General features: G+C 34.2%; 1 protein-coding gene across 1 annotated transcript in view; it reads left to right on the top strand.

Moving 5' to 3' along the window:
• LOC103275886 (sodium/hydrogen exchanger 10-like) overlaps nt 1–23,768 on the top strand; it is a gene marked incomplete at its 3' end in the record, with an annotated part of 41,845 nt that extends 18,077 nt beyond the window's left edge. The window contains exons 8-13 of the mRNA XM_021706592.1: nt 5,205–5,366; nt 7,826–7,925; nt 11,967–12,110; nt 13,258–13,432; nt 22,248–22,329; nt 23,614–23,768. Of these exons, the coding sequence (XP_021562267.1) occupies nt 5,205–5,366; nt 7,826–7,925; nt 11,967–12,110; nt 13,258–13,432; nt 22,248–22,329; nt 23,614–23,768 (818 nt within the window). The remainder of the gene's footprint in view (nt 1–5,204; nt 5,367–7,825; nt 7,926–11,966; nt 12,111–13,257; nt 13,433–22,247; nt 22,330–23,613) is intronic.
• Between the last annotated feature and the right edge of the window lie 497 nt (nt 23,769–24,265).

The following is a 24,265-nucleotide window of genomic DNA, read 5'->3' as shown; positions in this document are numbered from 1 at the left end:
TTGCTCAATCTCCTATTCTTCCTTATGTGAATCCTCTGGCTTTGTTCAATTCTGAAGCTGGACTATAGGTTAGGAGCTATACTTTTTGCAGTTTTGAGATTTAATTGAGGGGAGAGCTGTGATTCAAAATCTATCTGGAGATCCCAGTATCCACCGACAGGTGTATGGATGCTCTGGAACCCACTTCCCACTGCCTTGCAATCTGCCCATGCAGTGGGGGGGGTATAGGTTTGCTCCCTGAAAACAAAATGAGGTAAGAAAAAGGAAAAGAATGGAATGGGAAGTTGGGGGAAGAGGAAGGTGGAAAGAGAGAATATTAAGAGGGAAAACAGACAAACATACCGACTAACAAATGAAAAGAGGTACAAAGACAGATAAGAGAGAGAGAGAAAAAACAAACAAACATACAATCATACAGACTAACCTCCTTATTGGTATACTATTCCCCTACACAAACATGAGGTCTAAAGAAAAAAAATCAGTAAACTAACAGAAACAAAATAAGTATGAAAACGTTATCAATAACAGTAAGAAAAGAGAGAAAACAAGTTGAGTAAAACAGACAGTGAATAAAAATTAAAAAATTAAACCAAGAGACCCAAGCACGCTCTGAGATTTTTCCTCTAAGTTCAATGTCCTTTCAGCTCTGATCTCTAGCCTCATTGCAGGCTGGTAGGGTTGCTCACAGCTAGGGTCAGTTATCCCAGGCCTGCTGTGGAGAATGGCTCCGATCTGGGCTCAGTCTGCTTGCTGCCTGTCAAATCTGCCACTCAGATCTGACCTGTGTCCGATCTAGCATGGGGGAGAGGCTTCTGTCTCTCCCATTTTGATGCTATTACCCTAGATCCCAAGTTGGAGGCTGGGCAGAGCTGGGCAGAGCTGGACGGGGCAATGCAGGTCCCTGTCAGGTCTCAGGGCTCCAGCTGATCTCTTTTTCTGCTGCAGCCTGGGGGCCAAGCTGAGGAAGGCGGAATGTAAGACTGCCAGGCAGTGCAGGTCGGAGTAGCACTGGCACCTGGGGCAGGGCTGGGCAGGGTAGTGCAGCAGGCGAGGGGAGCCCGGTGCTCCATGGGGCAGGAGCCAAGGGGCCTCCCAGAGTGGGTGGGGGCGGCAGTGGCAGCCGTGGCAGAGGCCACTGCATCAGCAGTGCAGTGTGTGGGAGGAGCTCCACTGGGAGAGAGCCAAGGGGGGCGCGGGGGGGGTTGGGGGGGGGAAGAAGCAGCCGAGAGTCGCCCCAGGTGGGGGCAGAGGCGGAGGCGATGGCAGAGCAGTGCATGAAGAACAGGCTGGCAGCCGTGGGAGCCGCAGCCACTGGGGAAGAGAGAGAGTCTTTATGGACACTCCTTTTCGCGGAGGGGACCAACTTGCCCCATCACCATCTTGCCGGATGTCCCCTGGACACACATATTTTGATTTCTCAGACACCTTGAAAAGGTCCTATGGATCTTCTTCCACCATTACTCAGATATTCAGAGACTATACATTGGGAACCACTTTCTTTGGAGGAAGATACAGGGTTTTGACCAGGGAGGGGCACATAAGAGCTTCTGGAAGTGTTGGTAACACTAAATTTCTTGTCATGAATAGTAACTACACAACTATATACTTTATAATCATTATTGTAATACACAGATGTTATTTATTTTTTACACACATACACATGATAAAAGAAAAACAGTACTTACAGTTCAGGAGTAAAGTGGTAAATGGAGGAGGTCACGGGAAACTTGCAACCCCTCTGTTTACAAGCACTATCCTCTTACTTGAGAAAAAAAAAGTACTTGCTTTTAGCCTTTGAGACTGGTGGGTAACAAATGGGTGGAGCTCTGTGTCCAGCATTAGTTTACCCAGGCCATGGTAGCTTAGAGCATCTGTGGTGAATCTAGAAGCCCAGTTTAGCACAGAAAGGTACATCATCCTTAAGGACTCAAATTTGCCATCTGTGATGTGTGAGAAAACCATTCACCCACACAACCTGCACCACGATCCAGAATGCAAAGGACGGTGACCCAATATGGTACTCAGAGAACTTTTATCACAAAACTTCCTGTAGATACAACTTTCCTGAAAATGACTAAGGTGAGAAAAAAAGAAATGTCTATATTCTGAAGCATCTTAAAAACCCTAGGGCCACCCCTCTGGGAGCTGAGAAGCACAAAGAAGTACAATCATACATGTCAATCAGGAGGATCGATGTCCAGCTACTAAACCTTGTCCAGTATTCCACCAGACTGCATTTAAGATATTATATACTGACCACAGAATTTTTGGGAAACTTATCTCAGAAATGACATCTGCAGTCTAATCAAGAGACTTTCTCAATACTCAAGGGGAAAAAAGAAAAAGAGGGGGAAAAGGTAGTGATGTGGAATTTCATTCATTTATCAATTTAACAATTATTTATGAATATGCACCCTGTGATAGCATCTATCCTGTGACCTAAGTATTCAGCCATGAACACAATAGACAAAGTTCACTTGCTTTCATAAAGTTTGCCTTGTAATTTTGATAATAGTCAGTAGATCAGAATTTTATGAAGTTTTTTTTTAGATTTCGGTGGTATAAAAATAGTAAGTAATTACTATTAAAATAATAATAGTAATAGCCTCAATTATAAAAATTCTACATAAAAGAAAGGTAGCAAATGAACTTATTTTCTTAACCGTTAGGACTTCCTTTTAATAGCTTTGAAAGAAAAATTTCCCTTAGGGAATAAAGATGCTTGATCAGCTTTACTGCTATTTCATTTATATCAACTGACACAATTGTGAATCAGTAATTTTTATAGTAACCATTGTTTTTATAACTTCTGTCATTATTTAGAGAGTGTTACTAATCTTTGAAGTTAGCACATATTTCATAATAGGGGAAAACTAAAAATAGTTATTCCACTCAAGAGCTCTTACACTTTCTGACTCGGGTGTTAAGAGTTTAAAACAACTTGGAGTAGTAAATGACACTGATTTTCAATCTCTGCATTATATAGTAAAAATATACTTTAAAAGGTCAACTTTATATAATATTTTACAATGAAATAAATGACTTTAAATTTTTAAAAAAGTTTAAAACAGTATATGTAATAATGGCTTTGCTTTGAGACTTTTCCTGGGTTAATGAATCTAGTCAGCAAACATATTACCTATTAAAAGCTATTTTCCTTTTTTAAAGAAGAAAGCAACTTTCAAACTGAAGTCTTCTAACACCAGATACCTGTATGCTGCTGGAACCAGAGTTGATTTCCCTCCTGTTTAGGAAACGTCAGGAGATACCAGACTCCCAAAATTATTGCCATGGCCAGCTCTGTGCCTAGAGCTCATGGATCTAGAGGAATGTCTGGTTCCAGCAACTGAATCTCTTATGAGTTCAGACTTCCTGTTTTCCTGGGGAAGGCATCATAATATTGCTTTGTGGAAAGCACTTAGGCAAAATATAAAAATATGAATACCTGGAAAGCAACTATCTTTGCCACTTTGGGAACCTAAAAAAGTAATCAGTGAAGCACACAAAAAAAAGTATGTACAGAAATATACACGGCAACATTGTTTATCAGGGAAGAAAGTGAAACAAATGAAATGTCCACTGATAAGCAATCAGTTTGGCAGGTCAACAGCAGCATAGTGTCAGAGATTCACTCAGCTGAGACCCAGTGGCATTCCTTTTTCTGTATTCCCTGCATGTATCACATTAAGTCTTGAGTATAATCTCCATGAGTTTAAACAATTCTTACTTCTTTTCATCCATGTATCTTTAAAATTTATTACACATTTGACACACAGTAGGCACTGTGGAAATATATATTCCCTAACAGAGACCAAAACAAAAAACTCTTAGGTTAAAATTAACAAATTTTACAAACTTAGGTGTGGCTTTTAGCATTTGGAAAAAAAACTTTCAACTTAAAAATAAGAAAATATTATACATCTACCCCAAGATAATGAGCTATTTTTATTAATATTGTTTTTAATTGATAAATCATAACTATATACCTTTGTGGGGCACAGTGTAATGTTTTGATATATGTATGCAATGTAGAATGATTAACTCAAGCAACTTAACATAACACCACCTCACTTAACGTTTTATGGTGAGACGTTTGAAAGTTACCTCTCTTAGTTATTTTGAAATATCTATACATTATTATTGACTAAAGTCATCCTACTGTGGAATAGATCTGAAAACTTATTCCTCTTGATGTCTGAAATTTTGTTACCCATTAATCAACAATTCTCATTTCCTTCTTCCCTACCTTCCCAACCTCTGGTAATGCTCATTCTGCTCTCTATTTTTATGAGTTAAACTTTTTTATATTGTACTTATAAGGGAGATCCTGTGGTATTTTTCTTTCTGTAATTGGCTGATTTCACTTAGGAAAAATGTCCCCTAGCTTCATTTATGTTGTTGCGAATGACAGGACTTCCTTCTTTTTGAAGATGGAATAGTATTTCCACTATTTATTCCACTATATATACCATATTTTAAAAGTCTATTCATTCATTTATGGACAGTTATGTTGATTCTGTGTGTTAGAAACCAATAACCTCATTTAAAAATGGGCAAAGAGCCAGGGGCGGTGTCTCATTCCCGTAATCCCAGCATTTTGGAAGGCTGAAGCAGGAAGATTGCTTGAGCCCAGGAGTTTGAGACCAGCCTGGGTAACATAGCAAGACTTTGTCTTTACTTCTTATTTAAATTAATGTATGATTTTTTTTAAAGTAGGTAAAATACCTGAACAGACATTCCTCAAAAGAAGACATCCAAATGGCCAAGGAGTACATGAAAAAATGCTCAGCATTACTAATTAGTAGGGATATGCAAATTATAATCACAATGAGATATTATCTCACACCTGTTAGAATGACCTGTATCAAGGAGTTAAAGGATAACAAGTGTTAGAAAGGTTGCAGAGAAGAGAGACTTCTTGTATATTGTTGATGGGGATGGGAATGTAAATTAGTATAGCCATTATGGAAAACTTTATGAAAGTTGCTTTAAAAAAAAAAAAAATAGAACTACCATGTGATCCAGTAATCCTACTTCTGGGTACATATTTGAAGGAATTGAAATAAGTGATATCTGCACTCTCATGTTTAAAATAAGCTAATTTTAAAAATAATGATCAATGGAAAAATTTACCCAGCGTATCACTTAAAATCAGAGTAGGTAAGTTATATTAATTTTTTCTTATTTACTCCTCTTTCTTGTAGCCTATGATATTGCGTATGGAATTGGGTCATATTTTATGGCAAGTATCTTGTTTGGAATCCTAAGTTCAAAACTGATCCAGTTGTGGTTGTCAGCTGTTTTTGGTGATGATGTCAATCATATGAGTATCATCTTTTCAATTCTGTACCTCATCTTTTATTTTTGTAAGTAAGAGGCATATACCTGAAATTAAATGACATAGAAGAATTCAAAATAAATATATGTGAAAATACATACCAGAGAAAAGTTAATAAAAATGTTTAACTGATTTAGAAGGAATGTGTCAAAATAATCTATCAAAAGAGATGAAAGATATGAATAACTAACAGAAAGCAATGTACCAAGATATATAGATCAAATGCTATTATAAAGGAAAGAAAAACTTTACAAAACTATAATTATGGTAAAATAAATTATTCTGCCTTTCCCAAAGAATTTCATGACCAATTGGACAAAAATAATTAAGGTTATTTAAATAACTTATAAACTTGGGTTATAAGATATATAGAGCTTTTGCCTCCCAAAACAGAATTTATGCCCTTTACATATAGAGGACAATTTACAGAAATTAACTAGAATTGAACAACACTTCAATAAAATTTCAAGTATTCTTCAACCATGAAGCAATTAAATGAAATGTTAACTACAAAAAGAGAGTTAAAAGAAATCATTCTAGCTGCCCATAATTTAGATATATTTTCCTTAGTAGATCAAAAAAAAGTTAGAGATCAAACAAGAAAATCTATCAATATTATTCATTCATTTACCACAATTGCTTCCCACAGAAGTATGGCCAATATTAATAATTAGTCAGATCACTGTTTCCTGTTGCAGTACAAGAATCATGTTCAATGCAGTTCTTCAGACAGCCCTACAATGATTGGGAGTTGGCATGTGAGCTGATACCTAGTTACTACACCTATACAATGACTTTCTATTACATTTAGAAATAAGATGATGGTGCATATTGTCATATCCATAATTAAAAATAGTTCTGGAACCCTAGCTAATACAATAAGGGGGAAAAAAAGAGGTTCGAACATATTTTAGGAGGAAAAAATGGCTACATTAATTACAACATTTTATAGTGTGTGTAGAATATGCAACACAGTCAATTAGTAAACGAAATCAGCAAGATTCTCTCTCATAGCTTGATATAAGATAAGTTTACCCAAAGCAATGAATAGTGTTTTTATAAGCCAACTGTAACTAGCTAGTAAATATAAGGAAAATTTGATTCTCTGTACATTGGCAAAAAATTATAAAATATTCAAGGAATATACTTAACAAGTAGTTTGGACCTAAACATAAAAAATTACAATTTATTAAGAAATATAAAATTTGAATAAATCAAATCATAGGGAAACATCCCTTGAGAAACACTAGAGTAACGAGATTCATTATTTTTATGTCTGAAAGGGGGAAAGCAGAACATGGGATCTTGAAGTTTTCTAACTAATCAGTGGATTAAAGTCAATTATAATACAGTGAACTTACAGAATCAAGGTAACAAATTAAAAGACAATGAGGGAATGATCATTCTGTTTGGGTAGGTTCTTCGTGTACTAGACTTTGCTTGTATATTTAAATTCTTACAAAAATATATTCCAACACATATGATTTCCTCTAGCATCATCTAATTGAGCCTGAAGATTAAGGGAGAAAAAAGTTAACTGAGGAAGTAATTTTAAACTTTTAGAGTTAAGATGTCTCAATAAACATTTTAGGAAGAATCCTGCCAGGACAAATTTTTTGAAAGCAAGATATGGAGTAAATATAAGTCTAATGTACAAGAACTTCCTCAGTGTCTTCAAGACATCATAAAAACCTTTCTAATTTCACAATAGCCTACCAAGTTATAATGCCTAGTCCAGGACTTAATCTTTTTAAAGCCCACGTTTCTGTGGTTCCCTCTTCTTTCATGATCCAAAAATGTTTAAAGTGTTTGTTTTTGCTTTTGTTACCATTTCTAGTCAGGACTAAAATTAAAAGTGTAAGTTTTTTGTAATTTTCCATCACTAGAAGGAAAAACTCAATGGCATGATGATAATTACATAAAATTAAAATGTATCACAATCCAAATCGCACAATGATATAACATTTTTCTGGTTCCAAATTTTATAAGAATAATTTTTAAAGTTTATCTAGAGAAATTAATGTGTGAAAATAGACAAGGATAACTTTACTTGCCAGATAGAAATTAAAACATTTGACAAACCTATAGTCATTAAAATACAACTGTTGTAACATAATAATACAAAGTAAATCAAAGAAACAAAAAATGCAGAACTGATTCACTGATCCAAGTATGAATGACAAGTTAATATCTATAAAAGCATGAAATATTCTTTAGTATTAAAAATAAATATTATAATTTTAAATTATTAATTGCTAAGAAGCCATGTGACATGGGCTCATTCCCCCAAGAACTCATAGACTTTACTACATAATTGAGTATGAATCAGAGGAATAAAAAGGACATTGTGTGGTGGTAACAATTCGCAATATTTTCCAAGTGAGGTAGCCTCTCTAAAAAGTCACTACTCCATCAAGATATCTGGTAAAATTTGTGCTACTGTTTATGTTAAATTAATGCTTTCTATTTATTTCCTTTTAAAAATAGGTGAGTTAGTTAAAATGTCAGGAATATTTACTCTGACCATTATGGGACTCTTTTTAAATTCTACAAATTTTAAACCAGGAGTTGAAGCACTTCTTCTCAAGTAAGTGGCTAGCATATTTTCTTTTTTAAAAGAAAATTTTATTTTAAAGATGTGAGGTACAATTCAGGATTGGGTATACAAATGTTGGTTATGCAGATACCCTTGTTGATGAGGTATGCCTCCTCTCCCCTGCCACTACTGCCAATCCCTTTGCATATTTTCACTTTGTTTCATACATTGGAAGCTATAATATAACTACATTTGCATCTATATCTACATAGTCAAAATAGATTTTTTTTAAAGACTTAAAAGATACCCAACTAAAAACTCTTCCTTTTTTTTTTTTTTTGCCTATGTTCTCAAATCCTCAAATTTGAGGCAAAATTTGTAACCTCATTTTGAGTTTATGTTGATTCTATTTTCCCCACTAATTTCTCAGCTCTCTGATCATTGATTCAGCAATTTCCTATCTGAAATCCTATACTCTTATTAGTAAGAGGATGTCAATAAATGCAGTAATTGATAAGTAATATTTTAATGCAATTTTTAAAAAATTGAACTTAATGCAAAAAAATTCTGAAGACTTATTTTGAGAATGATGAAGAGATGTCATGCAAGCAAATTAAAAGATTAAACTAGGGCATCTGAAGAGAATCGACAGTGTTATAAGAGAAAGTATAGCCAAACTAAATATAAGACTGTAAGTGGAAAAGTGCAAATCATGCTTTGCCTAAAGATACCCAGTTGAGTGGCAAGTGGGATTTATGTCAGCCTAGAGAAAGAACACACTCTGTAGTGCTTCAGGACATAGGATGGGAACTTGACTTAAATCACACAATAGCAACATATGTGTTAACAGAGGCCATGAAAGCAAACAGTGATTTCTGGAGTGTGGGAGAACGTTTCAGAAGAAATTCTGGAGGTATAGGATCGTGTAGGATTCTAAAGTACCTCACTAAAATTCCATGTCAATTACAATGAAAGTCAATTGGACTTGCAGTGAGACAGAATTAAATGGACTGCAAATTACTATTACACAATATTTAATTATATCTATGGGAAGTGATTCTGAAGGCTCCCCTTACCTTCTTGATCTAACTATAAGCTGAGTCTCCCCCAAAATATTACTACTCTTGGATTCCTTATAAGTTGTGATGTCCTTCTCACCAGCATTTCTGGTACTATTTTGCCTACAGTTGAAGTAGGAGATCTCTCTTCATCTGAAAGTCATTTCCAGATCATTCTTTTTCCTTTTTCCTCAAAAGACACAATTTTCAAGCTTATGCCATCAGATCATCACAACTACTAGCCTCTTGGTTGCAGTTCATCCTAGAACTATGGGTCCCATTCCATTTTGTGAAGAGTTTGGCTCCTGCCTCACTGTGACTCTCTCCAGTATTACTCTATCACCATTCTTAGTGATATCAATAACCATATAGTTATCCTTCTACTCCCTCATCTTTCCTTTCCTGGACCTTCTTCTATGACTATGTCTACCACCCCTCTTTAGCCACACTTATACAAATAACCACTCCATAGTCTCAAATTCAAGAATCTTGCTATTTAAAATATGGTATATACCAACTCCTGCTCTCCAAAATAGTAGAGATCTAAGATACTAGTGATAACCCCTACAGTATCCCATGACAACCTGCAGCAGGCCCATGCTACTCTTCACTTTATGACCGCCAGTATTCTAATTCGAACAATTCTCCAAAAACACTGAGGCTAAAATCCATTGATCCTATGATCTTTTACTTACCCTCATCCATCTCATATCTTCAGTGCCTCTTTACCCAGGTCATTTCTTTTGTTTAAACTTATTTAATAACTTTTTATTTTTTTCAGCTACAAGTCAAAATTGTTTTAATGGCAAAGTCCCATGATTTGTTTCCCTGCTGCCTCTGTAGTTCATTTCTGCCGCTCTCATTTTCACCCACCCTGCTGAAGCCACAGTGATCACCTTGTTATTCCTCAGAAATGCCAAGCATGCTCCTTTGTTTGGCCTTATTTTCAGTTCTTGGAATGCACTTCCCTTGTATATTGGCAGAAGTAGCTCCTCACTTCTTCCATGCTTTTATTCATACATCACCTTAATATAAATAAATTCCCCAAGTAGAAACTACCTCTTTGCCAGCCTGCACAATATTTTATGCCAGTCCTTAGATATCATTCCACTAAGCTACTGGCTATGCAAGAGTGGGCAATAAAATAATGAAGATGCTTAAGAATACTAGAATCAAAATCTATGAAAGTGAGATCATAAGATTTCTATTTTTAAAAAACTCTTTCCAGATGATACTTAAAGTATAGACAAGGTGGCAGCCCATTGTTACTTTAAAAGATCTAGATTAGGACAATTTATGATCACCAAATAAAGGAAAAAACTTAAAAATATGCAGAAGCTCTTTTTGTGTGCCTGAATTATTGTACACACACACACATACACACACACACAGACATCCCACACACACATGCATGAGTACATCCACACATCTACCAAATGGGTTTGGAGCTTGGATGTTTGACTCACACCCACTCTAAATTTGATAGAGACTGATCCCTTAAATAATCTTGTTTTAGCCTCATCAATTTTCTCTAATTAATTTCTACCATGTGTGAAAGTGTCCCAATAGTTTAACTGATCTGATTACGTTTCATGCTAATTAATAAGACTGATTTTTAAAATTTGGTGGTGCTTTTTTACAGTTTTATAAGCTTTTAAACTATGTGATTATTAAATCAATAGTAAAGTATGATTGTGGTTCATACTCACCATTCACTTGATTAAATTATCCTACTCAACGCTTACAAGTAATTTTACTAATTGTATGGGTAGATGGATATAATCCTTTGGGGAATTTTATTTGGGGGGAACTATGTGCGAAATGCAACAACTGGATTTTTCTTTTGCTTGTGAAGTCACAATACAAAACAATTGAAAAACAATACAAAATTTATATTGTCACAAGATATATCTTAGTGTATTGTTCTCTAAGCTTATGTTGGATGCAATATTTAAATCTAGAGAATAACATAATTAAAGATATGGCCATACATATACAAGAAAGGGATGATAGTTCACAGTACTAAACCAAAATTCAGTCACAAAGAAATATTTTTAGTTCTTTCACTCAATAGTTCCTGTGCTAGAATACTTTATGTTGGCTGTTTCTCTGGTGATGCCTAGTTTTTTGTCCCTCTTAAATTATAGTTGAAAGATTTCTTATTATTGTAATAGAGAAAGTCTTGGTTTTCGTTTTGACTTTGTTTTTAAGAAAAAGCAATATTCCCCTCCAGGACAAAATTTATCTTGGTCAGGGACAAAAATCTCGCAGACAATAGGTAAAACCAAGCTGCCATCTCCTCACCAAATGATATTCGTGTGCCCTTTTCATTTTTCCATTTGTTTTGTTATAAAAGTAATATGTGAACATTGAAGACTAGAGAAAAGGAAATAAGTTTTTAAAAATAGCCTCTCTTATTCTTAACACCAAAACATGTCCATATTGATTTTTGAGTGTCCTTTTAGAAACTACTTTGCCAGTTCTTATCAGTTGATAAGAACATGAGAAGTAAGAAATAATAATAGAGTTTTCCTGGACTCCAAAGCACTTGGATAAGCACATTCTTATAAATTCAAAATGTAGAATATACAAAGGACAAAAGAAACTAATCAACAAAGTGAAGAGAAAACCTATAGGCTGGAAGAAAATATTTGTAAACTATAAATTTGTTAAGGGGTTAATATCCAAAATATATAAAATGAACAAAAGACCTCAAGTTATATGAACTATAATGTCTGGATTCTGAATTCTATGAAATAGCGTAGCTACAACCTAAACATTTTTGCAGATACAATTGAAAAAGACACTAATTTACACATAGTATAAACTAGTTTAAATTGATTTAGTATTATTTGCTTACTTGCCTTAGTGTTCCATTTTCAAGTTAAAGTCTATGCCCCTTGAGTGTTAGTAAATGCCTTATTCGTCTTTACATTCTTGATAATGAATAATACAATGCTATAAATAAGCCTTGTAGTAAAAATGTTAGATCAATTAATCAATTAACTATATTTAATCTTTTTGAAAAATGCAGATTCTGGAATTGTCTATCATTTGTTGCTTTTCTAATGGTATTTACTTTCACTGGACTTATAATTCCTGCTCATGTATATTTATATGTAACACTTTCTGATATATATTATTCATTAAATATCTACTTAACACTGATTGTTTTAAGGTAAGAATGCCATTTGAATTTTTCTATTTATAGAAAGTTGAATAAGTCTGAAAGTCATCTTTTAAATAATAAAAAGTTCTCATACCTTAGAATGAACAAGTGATTTAAACTTTCAAAGGAACCATCAGCAAATTAACGCTTGGTAATTCTTTTCAGTTTTTAACTAAATTTCAAAGCAATGCAAACTCTTTGTAAAATTTTTTAAAGTTTAGAAATAAGGAAAACAATGTTCATACTCTTATATACCTAGAAGTAACCACTATTGACATTTGCCATAGTTTGTCCACTGTTTTTTATTTTCTGTGAGGTATCATGGAGTTAAGCATCTATCATAAATAAAAATTGTTATCTTGTGTTTTTGCCCAATATTATATAACAATTTTCTTTGAATTAAATATTATAATTGAAATAACTTTTGTAAAAATCTCAAGGAAGCCCTCTTTGCAAATGGCTTTTTTTTTTTCCTCCAGTAATTTTTGTAGTTTTTCTACTCTTAAGAGGCAGAAAAAGTTTGCCCATGTAGCTGGAAAAAAGGTGACAGAGTGGGAAAAACCACCATAATCAAAGTCTTACAGTTCTTTTAATTTCATCACTCAGATAGCTAACATTCTACTTCCATCTAGTTGTATTATCAACATCAAGTCAGCTAGTATCAAATAAATTGAAGTTGATCCTAAATTATCAAATAAAATTAGTGTAAAATGTAAAAATGATTTGTGGCTAAAAGAAAAAAATAGAAAAAAATGACCAATATTGAACAGATTAGCAAGATTAAAATATATGAAGAAAAAAGAAAGGGAGAACATTTTCTTTATATTTTTAAGTTATTAGATTTGTTTTCTTTTTTTAAATCTAGCATATATCTACAAAATGTCTCTCTTTTTTTTTCCACCTCAAGGAGCACCATTCAAGGGTGATATGGCATTACGCTACTATTCACCTAGCAGAAAGAAACAAGAGAGCAATGCCCTTCTCCTGCCAGGCCTCTCTAGGGAATATCTTTGGTATCATGCTCACAGTGTGTGAAAGATGTCTCTTTTGTTTGAGAGTTAGCAATTCCGCAGGGAATAGGTTGGAATGGGGTAGAATATAATGGAAAGAAATTCTCTGACGAGAATAACTTTCTAAAAATTGTTTTGTCTTTTAGACTTCTGGTCTTCCTGTTAATGAGCCCTATTTTGTCTCGAGTTGGTCATCAGTTCACCTGGCGCTGGGCATTCATAATGGTCTGGAGTGAAAAGAAAGGGATGCCTAATATAGGCATGGCCTTTCTCCTTGCCTACTCTGACCTTTTTCTTGCATCGGAGAAGGAAAAAGCTCAAGTAAAGAAACTTGCCTTTTCTTATTTGAATATTTTATAAAACTCTTGCTGGTGTGCTCAAAATATATATGTGTGCATACACACACACACACACACACACATACACACACACACACACACACACACACACACACACATATATAGTAGTGACATAGCACGACCCTATTAGGGCTGTAGGAGGTATTTAGCTATGATGGCAAGATTAGGGAGAGGAGAAATAACTTGGTAGTTTTCCTCTCCTCCCATTCTAGATTTCTAAATTCTTCCACGCTTCTAAAAATAAGATTCTTGTAAAGATTAAATTAATTCAAACTTATAAATCCTTTAAAATAGCACCTGATACAAAGTATGTACTCCATAATGTTTTAATTTTTATTTACTTTTAATATTCATTCAAGAGAAGCATCTTTATGACTGACCCTATTGCCTGCTGTAACTTTATTAGGCCACATTTCATAATGTCAGGAGCAAAAACATTTTATCAGGTAAAGTACTCTAACCAGTACCCCCAAACTTTGCCTAACAGCACATACTAGGTACGATCCTCCCTCTACCATGTCTCTGGGCAAGATAATTGCAGGGAGGTCTATAAGAAAGTTCCTATGGAGGTATCATAGAGTATCCACACTTGCATTGTGCTTTAAAAAAAAACACACACACACATAAATTCCAAGTGCAAAAAGGAGAGTAGCAGGGTAACTATGTGTCCAATTAAATAATGTGCAGTCCAAACATTAAAAAATCTCTAAACTTCTTTTAGAAACAAAATTATCTACTATTTCAAGACCTCCCTCTTCTTGTTTATCTATTTCCACATCCATAAATAATACAGATCAGTGTCATCACCACATGTCCTGACCTGTGTGATGGTTAACTTTGCACATGAATCTAGGTTCTACAATTTTTAGCTTAGCTGTTATTTGCTCTGTGGCCTTCAGCAAGTTTTTAAATTTCCACCTCATGCCAAGTGTCAATTTCCTCACTCCAAAACAGACTTAATAATAGTACCAATGGTATGCTGGTAAATGTCTAACAAGTAACTTGTGTGTTAAGGTGGGGAGAAGCCCTAATTTGTAGTATTTGCAAATTTCTCTTTGTAATCACTTCCACCAACAGAACATTGATTAGCTCATAAACTTTTTGAAAACGTAATGATCAGCTCTTACGAGCTAGTAAGAGCCAGCCCTAGCATACCACTCTCACACAGGGTTATTATGAGAAATTTTAACTTGTACATAATCCACTTAGCATATTGTTTAGCATATCATAAATGTATAGTAAATATAAGTTATGATGATAAGGAGGAAAAGGATGATGATGACCTACCATGTAGTCCTGCTTTGAAATAAAACCTTAGTAAATAAAATCTTTTAGTAAAATGTTCTTACTAGTAGTTAACTCCTTAAGAGCAAAGTATCACTTCTTTCTTAATTTAACCTTGCTGAATCCTACAGCTAACTTACTAATACCTGCAAAGAGGCCATAAAGTGAACTGTTAAAAACACTAACTTTAAAGACATACTGCCTTTTTAATTTTAGCTCTACGACTTACAAGTTATATAATGTGTATATTACCGTGCCTCATTTTCTCGTCTGTACAATTGAACAATATTGGTATTTATTTCACAGAATTGTAGTGAAGATTAAATAAGTCTGGCATATTGTACTATATGCCTGCTTTGTAAGTGTTACCTTTAATTATTTTTAAACTATTAAACTAATTTAGTGGTCATTTCCCTAGAATAGCACTTTAGATTGTTTCAGGAACTTCTAGAAAAATACCAGGGTCTGTGGAATTCTGGCCTTTGCCATGATGAATAATGAGGATCACACAACTACATAACACACAACTAGAAAAATGGTTAAAATATATGAAATATATAAAATATATAAAATATATGAAGAAACTGATTTAGTATTGAGCAAGGGACACTGTATGATTAGCTTCTTGGAGATATATAAGGTGAACTCACGTTCATTCTGGCCTTTCTTCCAAAATGTGGCACAGAGAAGTGAAGAACAAACAGAGGGCAGTTATCTCACTGAGTGGGGGGAAAAAAATCAGCATTTTAAGGCGACTAACATAACTAGAATTTGAGGTCGGGCGAGTCAGGGTACCATAAAATAATTATATAGAAAAGGAGTATCAGAAATCTACCTAGGAGTCCCTTTGAATCATTAGTCCAATACTAATCTGTATCTGTAAAGATTTTGGAAACAAATCAGCAAAGAGCTATTAGGAAGCTTTGAGCTGAATGGACATTCTGGAAGCCACACAGGACTGACAGATACTTGAGTTCTGACTAACCATGATGTATAAGCCTCACCCAACAATACATAGATTAAGTTGTGACCCCAGAAAGACCATTCCTTAGAAATAAGAATTATGCCCTAAGGTAAGATTTACTCTAGACCCATTCTAAGAAAGACTAAAACGATACCATAGTAGAATAATATGATCTGCCAGTAAATTAGCTGCCTGATGCAAAACTCAAAACTCTTTACAGGAAGACAATACAATCAAGACTCTCAATAATGTGGCATTCATAATACACAGTCTGAAATCAAATATTAGCATGCATGTTAGGAAGCAGGAAAATATATTCCCAGTGGATTTTTGTCAAAGATCCAAAAGCACTTAAATAGAAAATGGATGGTCTTATCAGAAAATAGTACAGAAGTACTGGATATTTGTTGGCAGAAAAAAATGAAGCTTAACCTGTCTCACATCTTATATAAAAATTAATACCAAATGGATTATGAAATTAAATATAAAATGTAAAACTTTTCAAAAAAACAGTCGGAATAAAATTTCGGAGCCTAAAAAAAGGCAGAGCTTCCTTCCTTAGGTTTCACATCAAAAGTATGATCCACTAAAAAAAGAAGTCAATAAATTATATTTCATCAAAATCTAAAACTTTAGCTCTATGAAAAACCATATTACAAATATATAAAGGCAAAGTTTAACCTGAGAGATAATATTTACACTCAAGGTATCTGTCAAATCTTCATATCTAGAATATGTAAAGAACCCTCAGAACTACATAGTGAAAGAATTATGCACAGAATATAGGAAAAGACATTTTACTGTTGAGTGCATACAGTTGCCAGATAAACATGAAAACATAGTCAATGTCATTCGCAAGTAGGGAAATAAAAATAAGACCACAGTGAGACACCATCTGTCAGAAAAGTTAAAATAAAATACACTGACATCAGATGCTGCAGAGGATGCAGAAAAAAATAGTAAAAAAATTGCAACTCTTATGTTGTTGGTAGTAATATAAAATAGTATAGTCACTCTGAAAAACTGTTTGGAAGTCACTTTTAAAAACTATACCATGCTTCCTGGCTTTGGCTCCATCCCTCACCTTGGAGAGGTGAATCTTCTCTCTCCTTTCTCTTTCTCTAATTTACTTTTAAATTATATATATATATAATTTATATAAAAAAATATATATACGTATATATAAAAAATATATATATACATATAATTTTTTTAAAGAAACTATACAGTCGGGCTTGGTGGCTCAGCTTGTAATCCCGCACCTTTAGGAGGCTGAGGTGAGTGGATTGCCTGAGCCCGCGGGTTCGAGACCCGCCTGGGCAGGCGAGACCTCATCTCTACAATAAATCAAAAAATCAGCTGGGCATGGTAGCACGCGCCTGTAATTCCGGCTACTCGGAAGACTGAGGCCGAAGGATTGCCGGAGCCCAGCAGGTCGAGGCTGCGGTGGCCGGGAGCGGCCACTGCACCCCAGTCTGGGCGACTGAGTGAGACTCCAACTCAAAAAAAAAAGAAACTATACATGCAACTACCATACAGTCTAGTCATTGGTCATCTGGGGATTTATCACAGAATGGTGAGAATTTACATCTACTCAAATCTGCACATGAATTTTGATACCAGCCGAAATCTGAAAACAGCTCAGATATTCTTCAACAAATAAATGTTTAAATACATTGTTGTACACATATATCATGGAATTCTACTCAGCAATGTAAAGGACCAAACTATTGATATAAGCAACAACCTTGCAAATCATCAGGGAATTATGCTGAGTGAAAAAGTTAATCTCAAAGAAGAGTATATACCATGGGATTTTAATCATATAACATTTTCTAATGACAAAATTATAGAAATGATGAACAGATTAGTGTTTGCCAGTGGTTAAAAGGGGTAGAGGCAGAAGGGAAGTGAGCGTGGCTATAAAAGGGCAACATGAGGAATTCTAATGCAATGGAACCATTCTGTATCTTGTCTATGCTAGGATGCTTGTCAACATCCTGGCTGTCATTGTCTACTATAGTTTGGAAGATGTTACCACTCAGGTAAATTAAGTAAGTGGTACACAGAATCTCCTTGTGTTAGTTCTTAAAACTGTATGTGAATCTATAATTATCTCAAAATAAAAAGTTTAAATTCAAAAAAAGAATGAGCGATACACAGAATGAGAGGGAGAGAGATTAAAAAAAAAAAAATTATCGGCTAGGCTCAGTGGCTCAGCCTGTAATCCCAGCACTTTGGGAGACTGAGGCGAGTCGATTGCCTGAGCAAGCGGGTTCAAGACCAGCCAGGGCAACTTGGCGAGACCTCGTTTCTACAATAAATTTAAAAAATAAAAAATTAGCCAGGCACAGTAGCACACAGTTCCGGCTACTTGAAATGCTGAAGCAGAAGGATCGCCAGAGCCCAGCAGGTTGATGCTGGGGTGGCCGTGAGCATGCCACTGCATTCCATCCTGGGCGATGGAGTGAGACTCCAACTCAAAAAAGAGAGAGAGAGAGAGAGAAAGCCCAATATCAGTAATTTAAAAAGCGATATGATTACAAATTATTCAGTTATTAAAGGAATAAGTGGAAACTGTGCACAGCATTATGCCAAGAATTTCAACACCTTAGATGAGACAATCAAATCCCTCCAAAAAAAGTACAAAAAACAAGTAACACAAACAAAAAACCTCCACACCTTACCCAAACTAACACAAGAACAAATAGAAAATCTGAATACCCTTACATCTGTTAAAGAAACTGGACATAAAAAATGTTCTCAAAGAGAAAATTAAAAGCCCAGATAGCTTGACTAGTAAATACTACCAAATACTTAAAGAACAAATACTACTAATTCTGTACAAATTATTCCATAAAATAAAAAGAGTTATAACACTTCCTTATTCATCTAATGTGGCCAGCCCACTCTAATACCAAAGACCAACAGAGATATTACAAGAACAATAAACTATGGATAAAACACAATGCAACAATTGTTAAAAAGCATTTGGCCAATAAAATTTCTCTCTCTCTCTCTCTCTCTCTCTCTCTCTCCCTACCCCTTCACTCATATATATCACAAAGAGACAATATCTATCAAAAAGTATAAAGTAAAAAATATATATGATAATGCATTATGATCAAGTAGTTTTTATCCAAATATGTAATGTTAGTTTAGCATTCAAAAAATAATAGTTTGCTACATTACCACAATAAAGGAGAAAACCTTTATTATTACTTTAATAGATGCAGACAAAGCATTTGACAAAATTTAACACTGATATTTTTAGAAAGAAAAACTTTATGTGGAATAAAATTTAAAGAAAACTGCCTTAATTGATGGAAGACATTTATTTAAAGAGAAGAAAAAAAACCCTAAAGTTTAATTGATTCATAATGATGAGATCCTGAATGTTTTCCCCCTAAGTTTGAAAAAACAGGTAAATATGTATTCGGTGTCCTATCCAGGACAATAGAGAGGAAAAAAGGCAAACAGATTGGCATGTACCAAATAACCATTGAATAAATAAGTAAATCTATCAAAATTGTGAGATGCATGTTCAGTATACAAAATGAAATTATATTTCTCTATACTAATAGCAAACAGAAAAATTAAATAATAATGATAACATCAAAAACATGACATAGGAATAAAAATAATGAAATATGTATATATTGTTATTGCTATCTTATGGTTATGTAGCAAATTATAAAATGTAGCTACTTGAAACAAGAAACATTTATTATCTCAGTTTTTGTGAGTCAGGAATCTGGGTGCAAATTACTGGGTACCTCTGGTTTAGTTTCTCTTATAAATTTCTATGTAAGCATAAATTGGGTGTGCAGCCATCAAAAGGCTCAACTGGGGCTGTAGAATCAGCTTCTAAACTCGGTTGCATGCCTTTGACATAATTCAGTTATTTGCAAACAATGAACTAAAGGATTCAGTTTCTTGTTGGTTCTTGAACAGAAGCTTCCCTTAGTTCCTTGTCACATGGGTCTCTCCATAAGTGAGTTTTCAATGTGATACATGGCTTCTCTCAGAATGAGCAAGCTAGAGCACTAGAGAGAGCAAGCCCCCAAGATGGAAGCCACAGTCTTTTAATAGCCTAATATTGAAAGTGAATTTCCATTACTTCTTCATATTCTACATTAAAAATGAGTCAATATGACCAGCCTACACTCAAGGAGATTAAATATCAAGAAGTAGATATCTCTGGGGGCCAACATAGGGTCTCTGTTCCAAAATGTGCAAGACTTGTACACTGAAAAGTACAATATGTTGAGAGATTTTAAAAGACCTAAATAAATGGGGATATATTTCAATCATGAATTGGAAGACTCAAGATTATTAAAATGTCACAGTATTCAACACAATTCCAATTTTATAAGATTTGTTTTAGAAATAGCTAAACCAAATTTAAATTTTATATAAAAATACAAAAAACTTAGAATAGCCACGATAACTTTGAAAAAGAACAAAGTTGAAGGATTCATACTATCTGATATCAGGGCTTACTATCAAGATACCAGTAGTTAAGTTGATAGAATGCTGACATAAGAATAAAAAGTAGATCAATAGAATGTAATAAAGAGTTCAGAAAACTCACATGTATTTGGTGAATTGATTTTTGAAGAAGATACCAAAGCAGTTCAATGAAAGAAAAATTAATCTTTTCAACAAATAATGTTGAATTGCTGCATATTCATTAGGGGAAAAAATAAAACATATTTTAATCTCACATCATACATAAAAATGATTTGATATGGATCATAGACTTAAATATAAAATAAAAAACTCTAAAACTTTTGGGAGAAATAGTTTTGTGACCTTGGATAAGGAGAGGTTTCTTAGGACACAAAAAAAGTAATAACTTCACCAACATTGAAAAGTTTGCTCATCAAAAGGTAGTTTTACAGAAAAGAATAGATAAGCTACAGAGTGGGTGAAAATATTCACAATACACAATAAATGACAAGGCATTTCTATCCAGAATTTTTTTTAGTTTGTACATTTTATAATAAAAGAAAAATAACCCAATTTAAAAATTGTACAAAGAGTTGAACATTTCAAAAAGAAAGATGCATACTAATAGGCATTTTAAAAATGCTCAGCATTGTTACTCTAGGAAAATGCAAATTAAAACCACAGTGAGACACATAATTTGCTAATTTATATGAAGATTTCAGAACTGGCAATTCTCACCTGTAGAAATAGAAATCAGGACAGTAGCTGCCTCTCGTAGGTAGGGAATTGATTGGAAGGGGGCACTAGAGAAATTTAGAAGAATATGACTATATTTTGCATCTTGAACGGATTAGGGTTTATATAGGTGCATGCACTGTCTAAAGTCATCAAATGGTATATGAATACATTTCATTGTATGTATATTATACCTCAAAATTACTAATTACCAATGTGTGGCCTGTACACTTAAAACATTAAATCAGTGGCTAGGCATGGTGACTTATACCTGTAAAGCACTTTGGGAGGTGGAGGCAAGAGGATTGCCTGAGTCCAGGGGTTCAATACCAGACTGGGAAACTTAGTGAGACCTTGTCTCTACAATCAAAATCTTAGCTGGGTGTGATGATCCACACCTGTAATTCTAGCTACTTGGAAGGTTGAGGCAGAATGATTTTCCTAGCAGGTCGAGGCTGTGGTAGCCATGACCATGCCACTGCACTCCAGCCTGAGCAACAGAGTAAAACTTCAACTCAAAAAAAAATAAATAAATAAGAAGAATATTCAGTGGGGGCATTCTAGCAACCAATATTCTAACATTTGCAAGTGATTCTAATGTACAACTTTGAGAGCCTCTAATATGGTTTCATGCTCTGTTTCTAACTTTCATCTGTGGATATAGAACAGAGGACTGACTGGGCATTTAACATAAGTTCTGGAAGTTAGAATTCCATAATTCACAGAAGTGTGTAGTCTCAAGTTGAAAAGGGCTAGTCCACTCATCTATGGAGACTGATGGGATATCATTGGAAAAATAAATCAAGTGGCACCAAAGACATTCATAACTTCTTCATCCTAACATTGAAAGGGTGACAAAGAGGCAAGGTATGAAGCAGAAGAAACATATCAAGGCCTCTACGTTGTTCTCTCTTCCCAATTGAGGTGAATTATTGGGTGGAGATGTGCTGGTAATGTTGATTAGAGAATTGTTTGACTACGCACAGAGAGGTGTGGATAACGGTTAAGGATTGATAAAGTACCGGTGTATGCTCAAGGCTCAGGAAGCGCAGTAATGGAATCTAAGGGCAGACTTTCTTTCCCAATGTCTCTGTAAGTATTTACTTACTTGCCAAACCATGTGTACTGATTTCAGTTTGGTTCCAAAGCATGAAAACATTACGTGCAGGAAGATAGAGAATTCTCAGAGTACTTTCATCATGCCTTAGACTGATATCCAAATTTCTTCCTACGATGTACTTTTGTTAACATAGTACAATCTACCTTAATTTATAATAGTAAATATAGACTAAGTTATATGAAACTTTCATGAATAATTACACTGCATTTTTTTCAATTCTAGATAGTTTTTCATGGAGTGTCAGTATGCTTAATCACCCTAACTGTCAATAGATTTATTTTGCCAATAGCAGCTACTAAACTAGGTAAGCCAAAATAATTACTATTCTGGGTAGATAGGAAAGTATTTTAAATATGCTTTTAAAAGTGCTAGTAATGAAGAAAAGAATTTATATGAATACAAGTCGATGGTGCCTAAGAGAAGAGAAAACTGAATCTTAATCATATTAATGGTTTAGATTAGAGACTTCTTTATTTTAAAAGATTTGCATTAGGCCAGTATAACTAAAATAATGCTATAAGTTTATGTAATTATTTAACAAATGTTTATTAAGAGTCTCCTATATGCAAGGCACCATTCTAACTGATAGTGATACATTATTAAGACAGACAAGATTTCTGAGTAAAATGAGCGTACATTGAAATGAGTAGAAACAGACAGTAAACACATCAGATAAGACAGTATCAGAGAGTCATATGTTCATCAAAGTAAACAAACTATATATAAAATAAAGCAGAAAACACAAGCTGCTAAATTTCTAAAGAAGTTAGAAATTGGGTGTGTTCAAAAGCAAAAGATGGTTTGAAGGATTGAAACCTTAGAGAATAATGTGGATAATTCCTCATGTGTGCTTAATTGGTTCATGTCATTATGGTAGCCAAATTCCAAGATATGCAATCTGAAGACCTGAAAATCAAAAAAACCAGTGGTGCAAGTTCCAGTCCAAGTCTGTAGACAGGAGAAGAATGATGTCCCAGCTCAAAGATCTTCAGGCAAAGAGACCAAATTATTTCTCACTCAGACTTTTGTTCTATTCAGACCTCAAACAGATTGAATGAATCCTCCTCACTTTCTGGAAGGCAATCTACTTTACTTTATCTACCGATGTAAATGCTATTCTCATCCAGAAATACCTTTATGAATGCATCCAGTATAATGCTTAACTGAATATTTAGGCACCCTATGGCCCAATGCAGTTGACACATAAAACTAACAATTACACCTCTGTTCCTTTGTTTCCTCATATACCAAACTAGGAAAAAGGACTCACCCTAAAAGGTGGTCAAGATAAATAACAGACTTAATACATGGAACGTGCTGGGACATGTTTTTATAGCATATAGTAAGCACTCCATAAATACTAGCCATTACTATTATTACTATATACTTCAGATTTTGTAGGAAGAAATGCAAAAGTAGAAATCTCAAATTTGAAATTGTTAGTATCCCATTATTAAACAATTTATGTTGAATCATTTAAATTTCAAAAATGTTTAGTGACAATAAGCTAAAAACAAAAGGAAGTTTTATAATCTACATAAAAATGGTGGTGTTCTACTATTTATAAGATGTGCTCTTTTTATCAAAGGTCTTCGTCATGTCACATCACCAAAATATAATACATTTCAACACTTTCAAGAACTAACCAAATCTACAGCCTCTGCACTCAAATTGGATAAAAATCTTGCTGGTGCTGATTGGAACATGATTGAGAAAGGAATTATACTTGAAAATCCATATGCAGTAAGCAATTAATATCTTCTGTTTATTTCATGTAGATATGACTGCCCTTAAGTATAAATCATGTCACAAATACTAATTTATAATTTTGTATTATAATTAATGTAGAAGTATTGATAATTTTTTAAAAATTTTTTTATTTTAAAGATGTGGGGTAAAATTCGGGGTTAGGTATGCAAATGTTCATTATACAGATACCCTTGTTGATGAAGTGTGTCTCTCCTCCCTTGGCAGTTTCTCACTATTGCCAATCCTTTTCCTATAGTATTAGGATAATTGTTCAAGGTCCACTTATGAGTGAGAACAGTTCTTTGTTTCTGTGATAGATCACTCAGTATTATAGACTCTAAATCTATCCAAATTGCTGTGAAGTTCATAATTTTGTCCTTCTTTAAGGTAATAGTCCATCATGTATATGTATCACATTTTTTTTAATCCACTTCTCTTTCAATGGGCAACATGGTTGGCTCCATGTTTTTGCTATTGTGAATAATGCTGCA

This window comes from Carlito syrichta, unplaced genomic scaffold (assembly GCF_000164805.1).
Source record: "Carlito syrichta isolate Samal-C Ts95f unplaced genomic scaffold, Tarsius_syrichta-2.0.1 Scaffold315804, whole genome shotgun sequence".
Lineage (NCBI taxonomy): Eukaryota > Metazoa > Chordata > Mammalia > Primates > Tarsiidae > Carlito > Carlito syrichta.
This window is presented reverse-complemented; position numbering and strand designations above follow the sequence as displayed.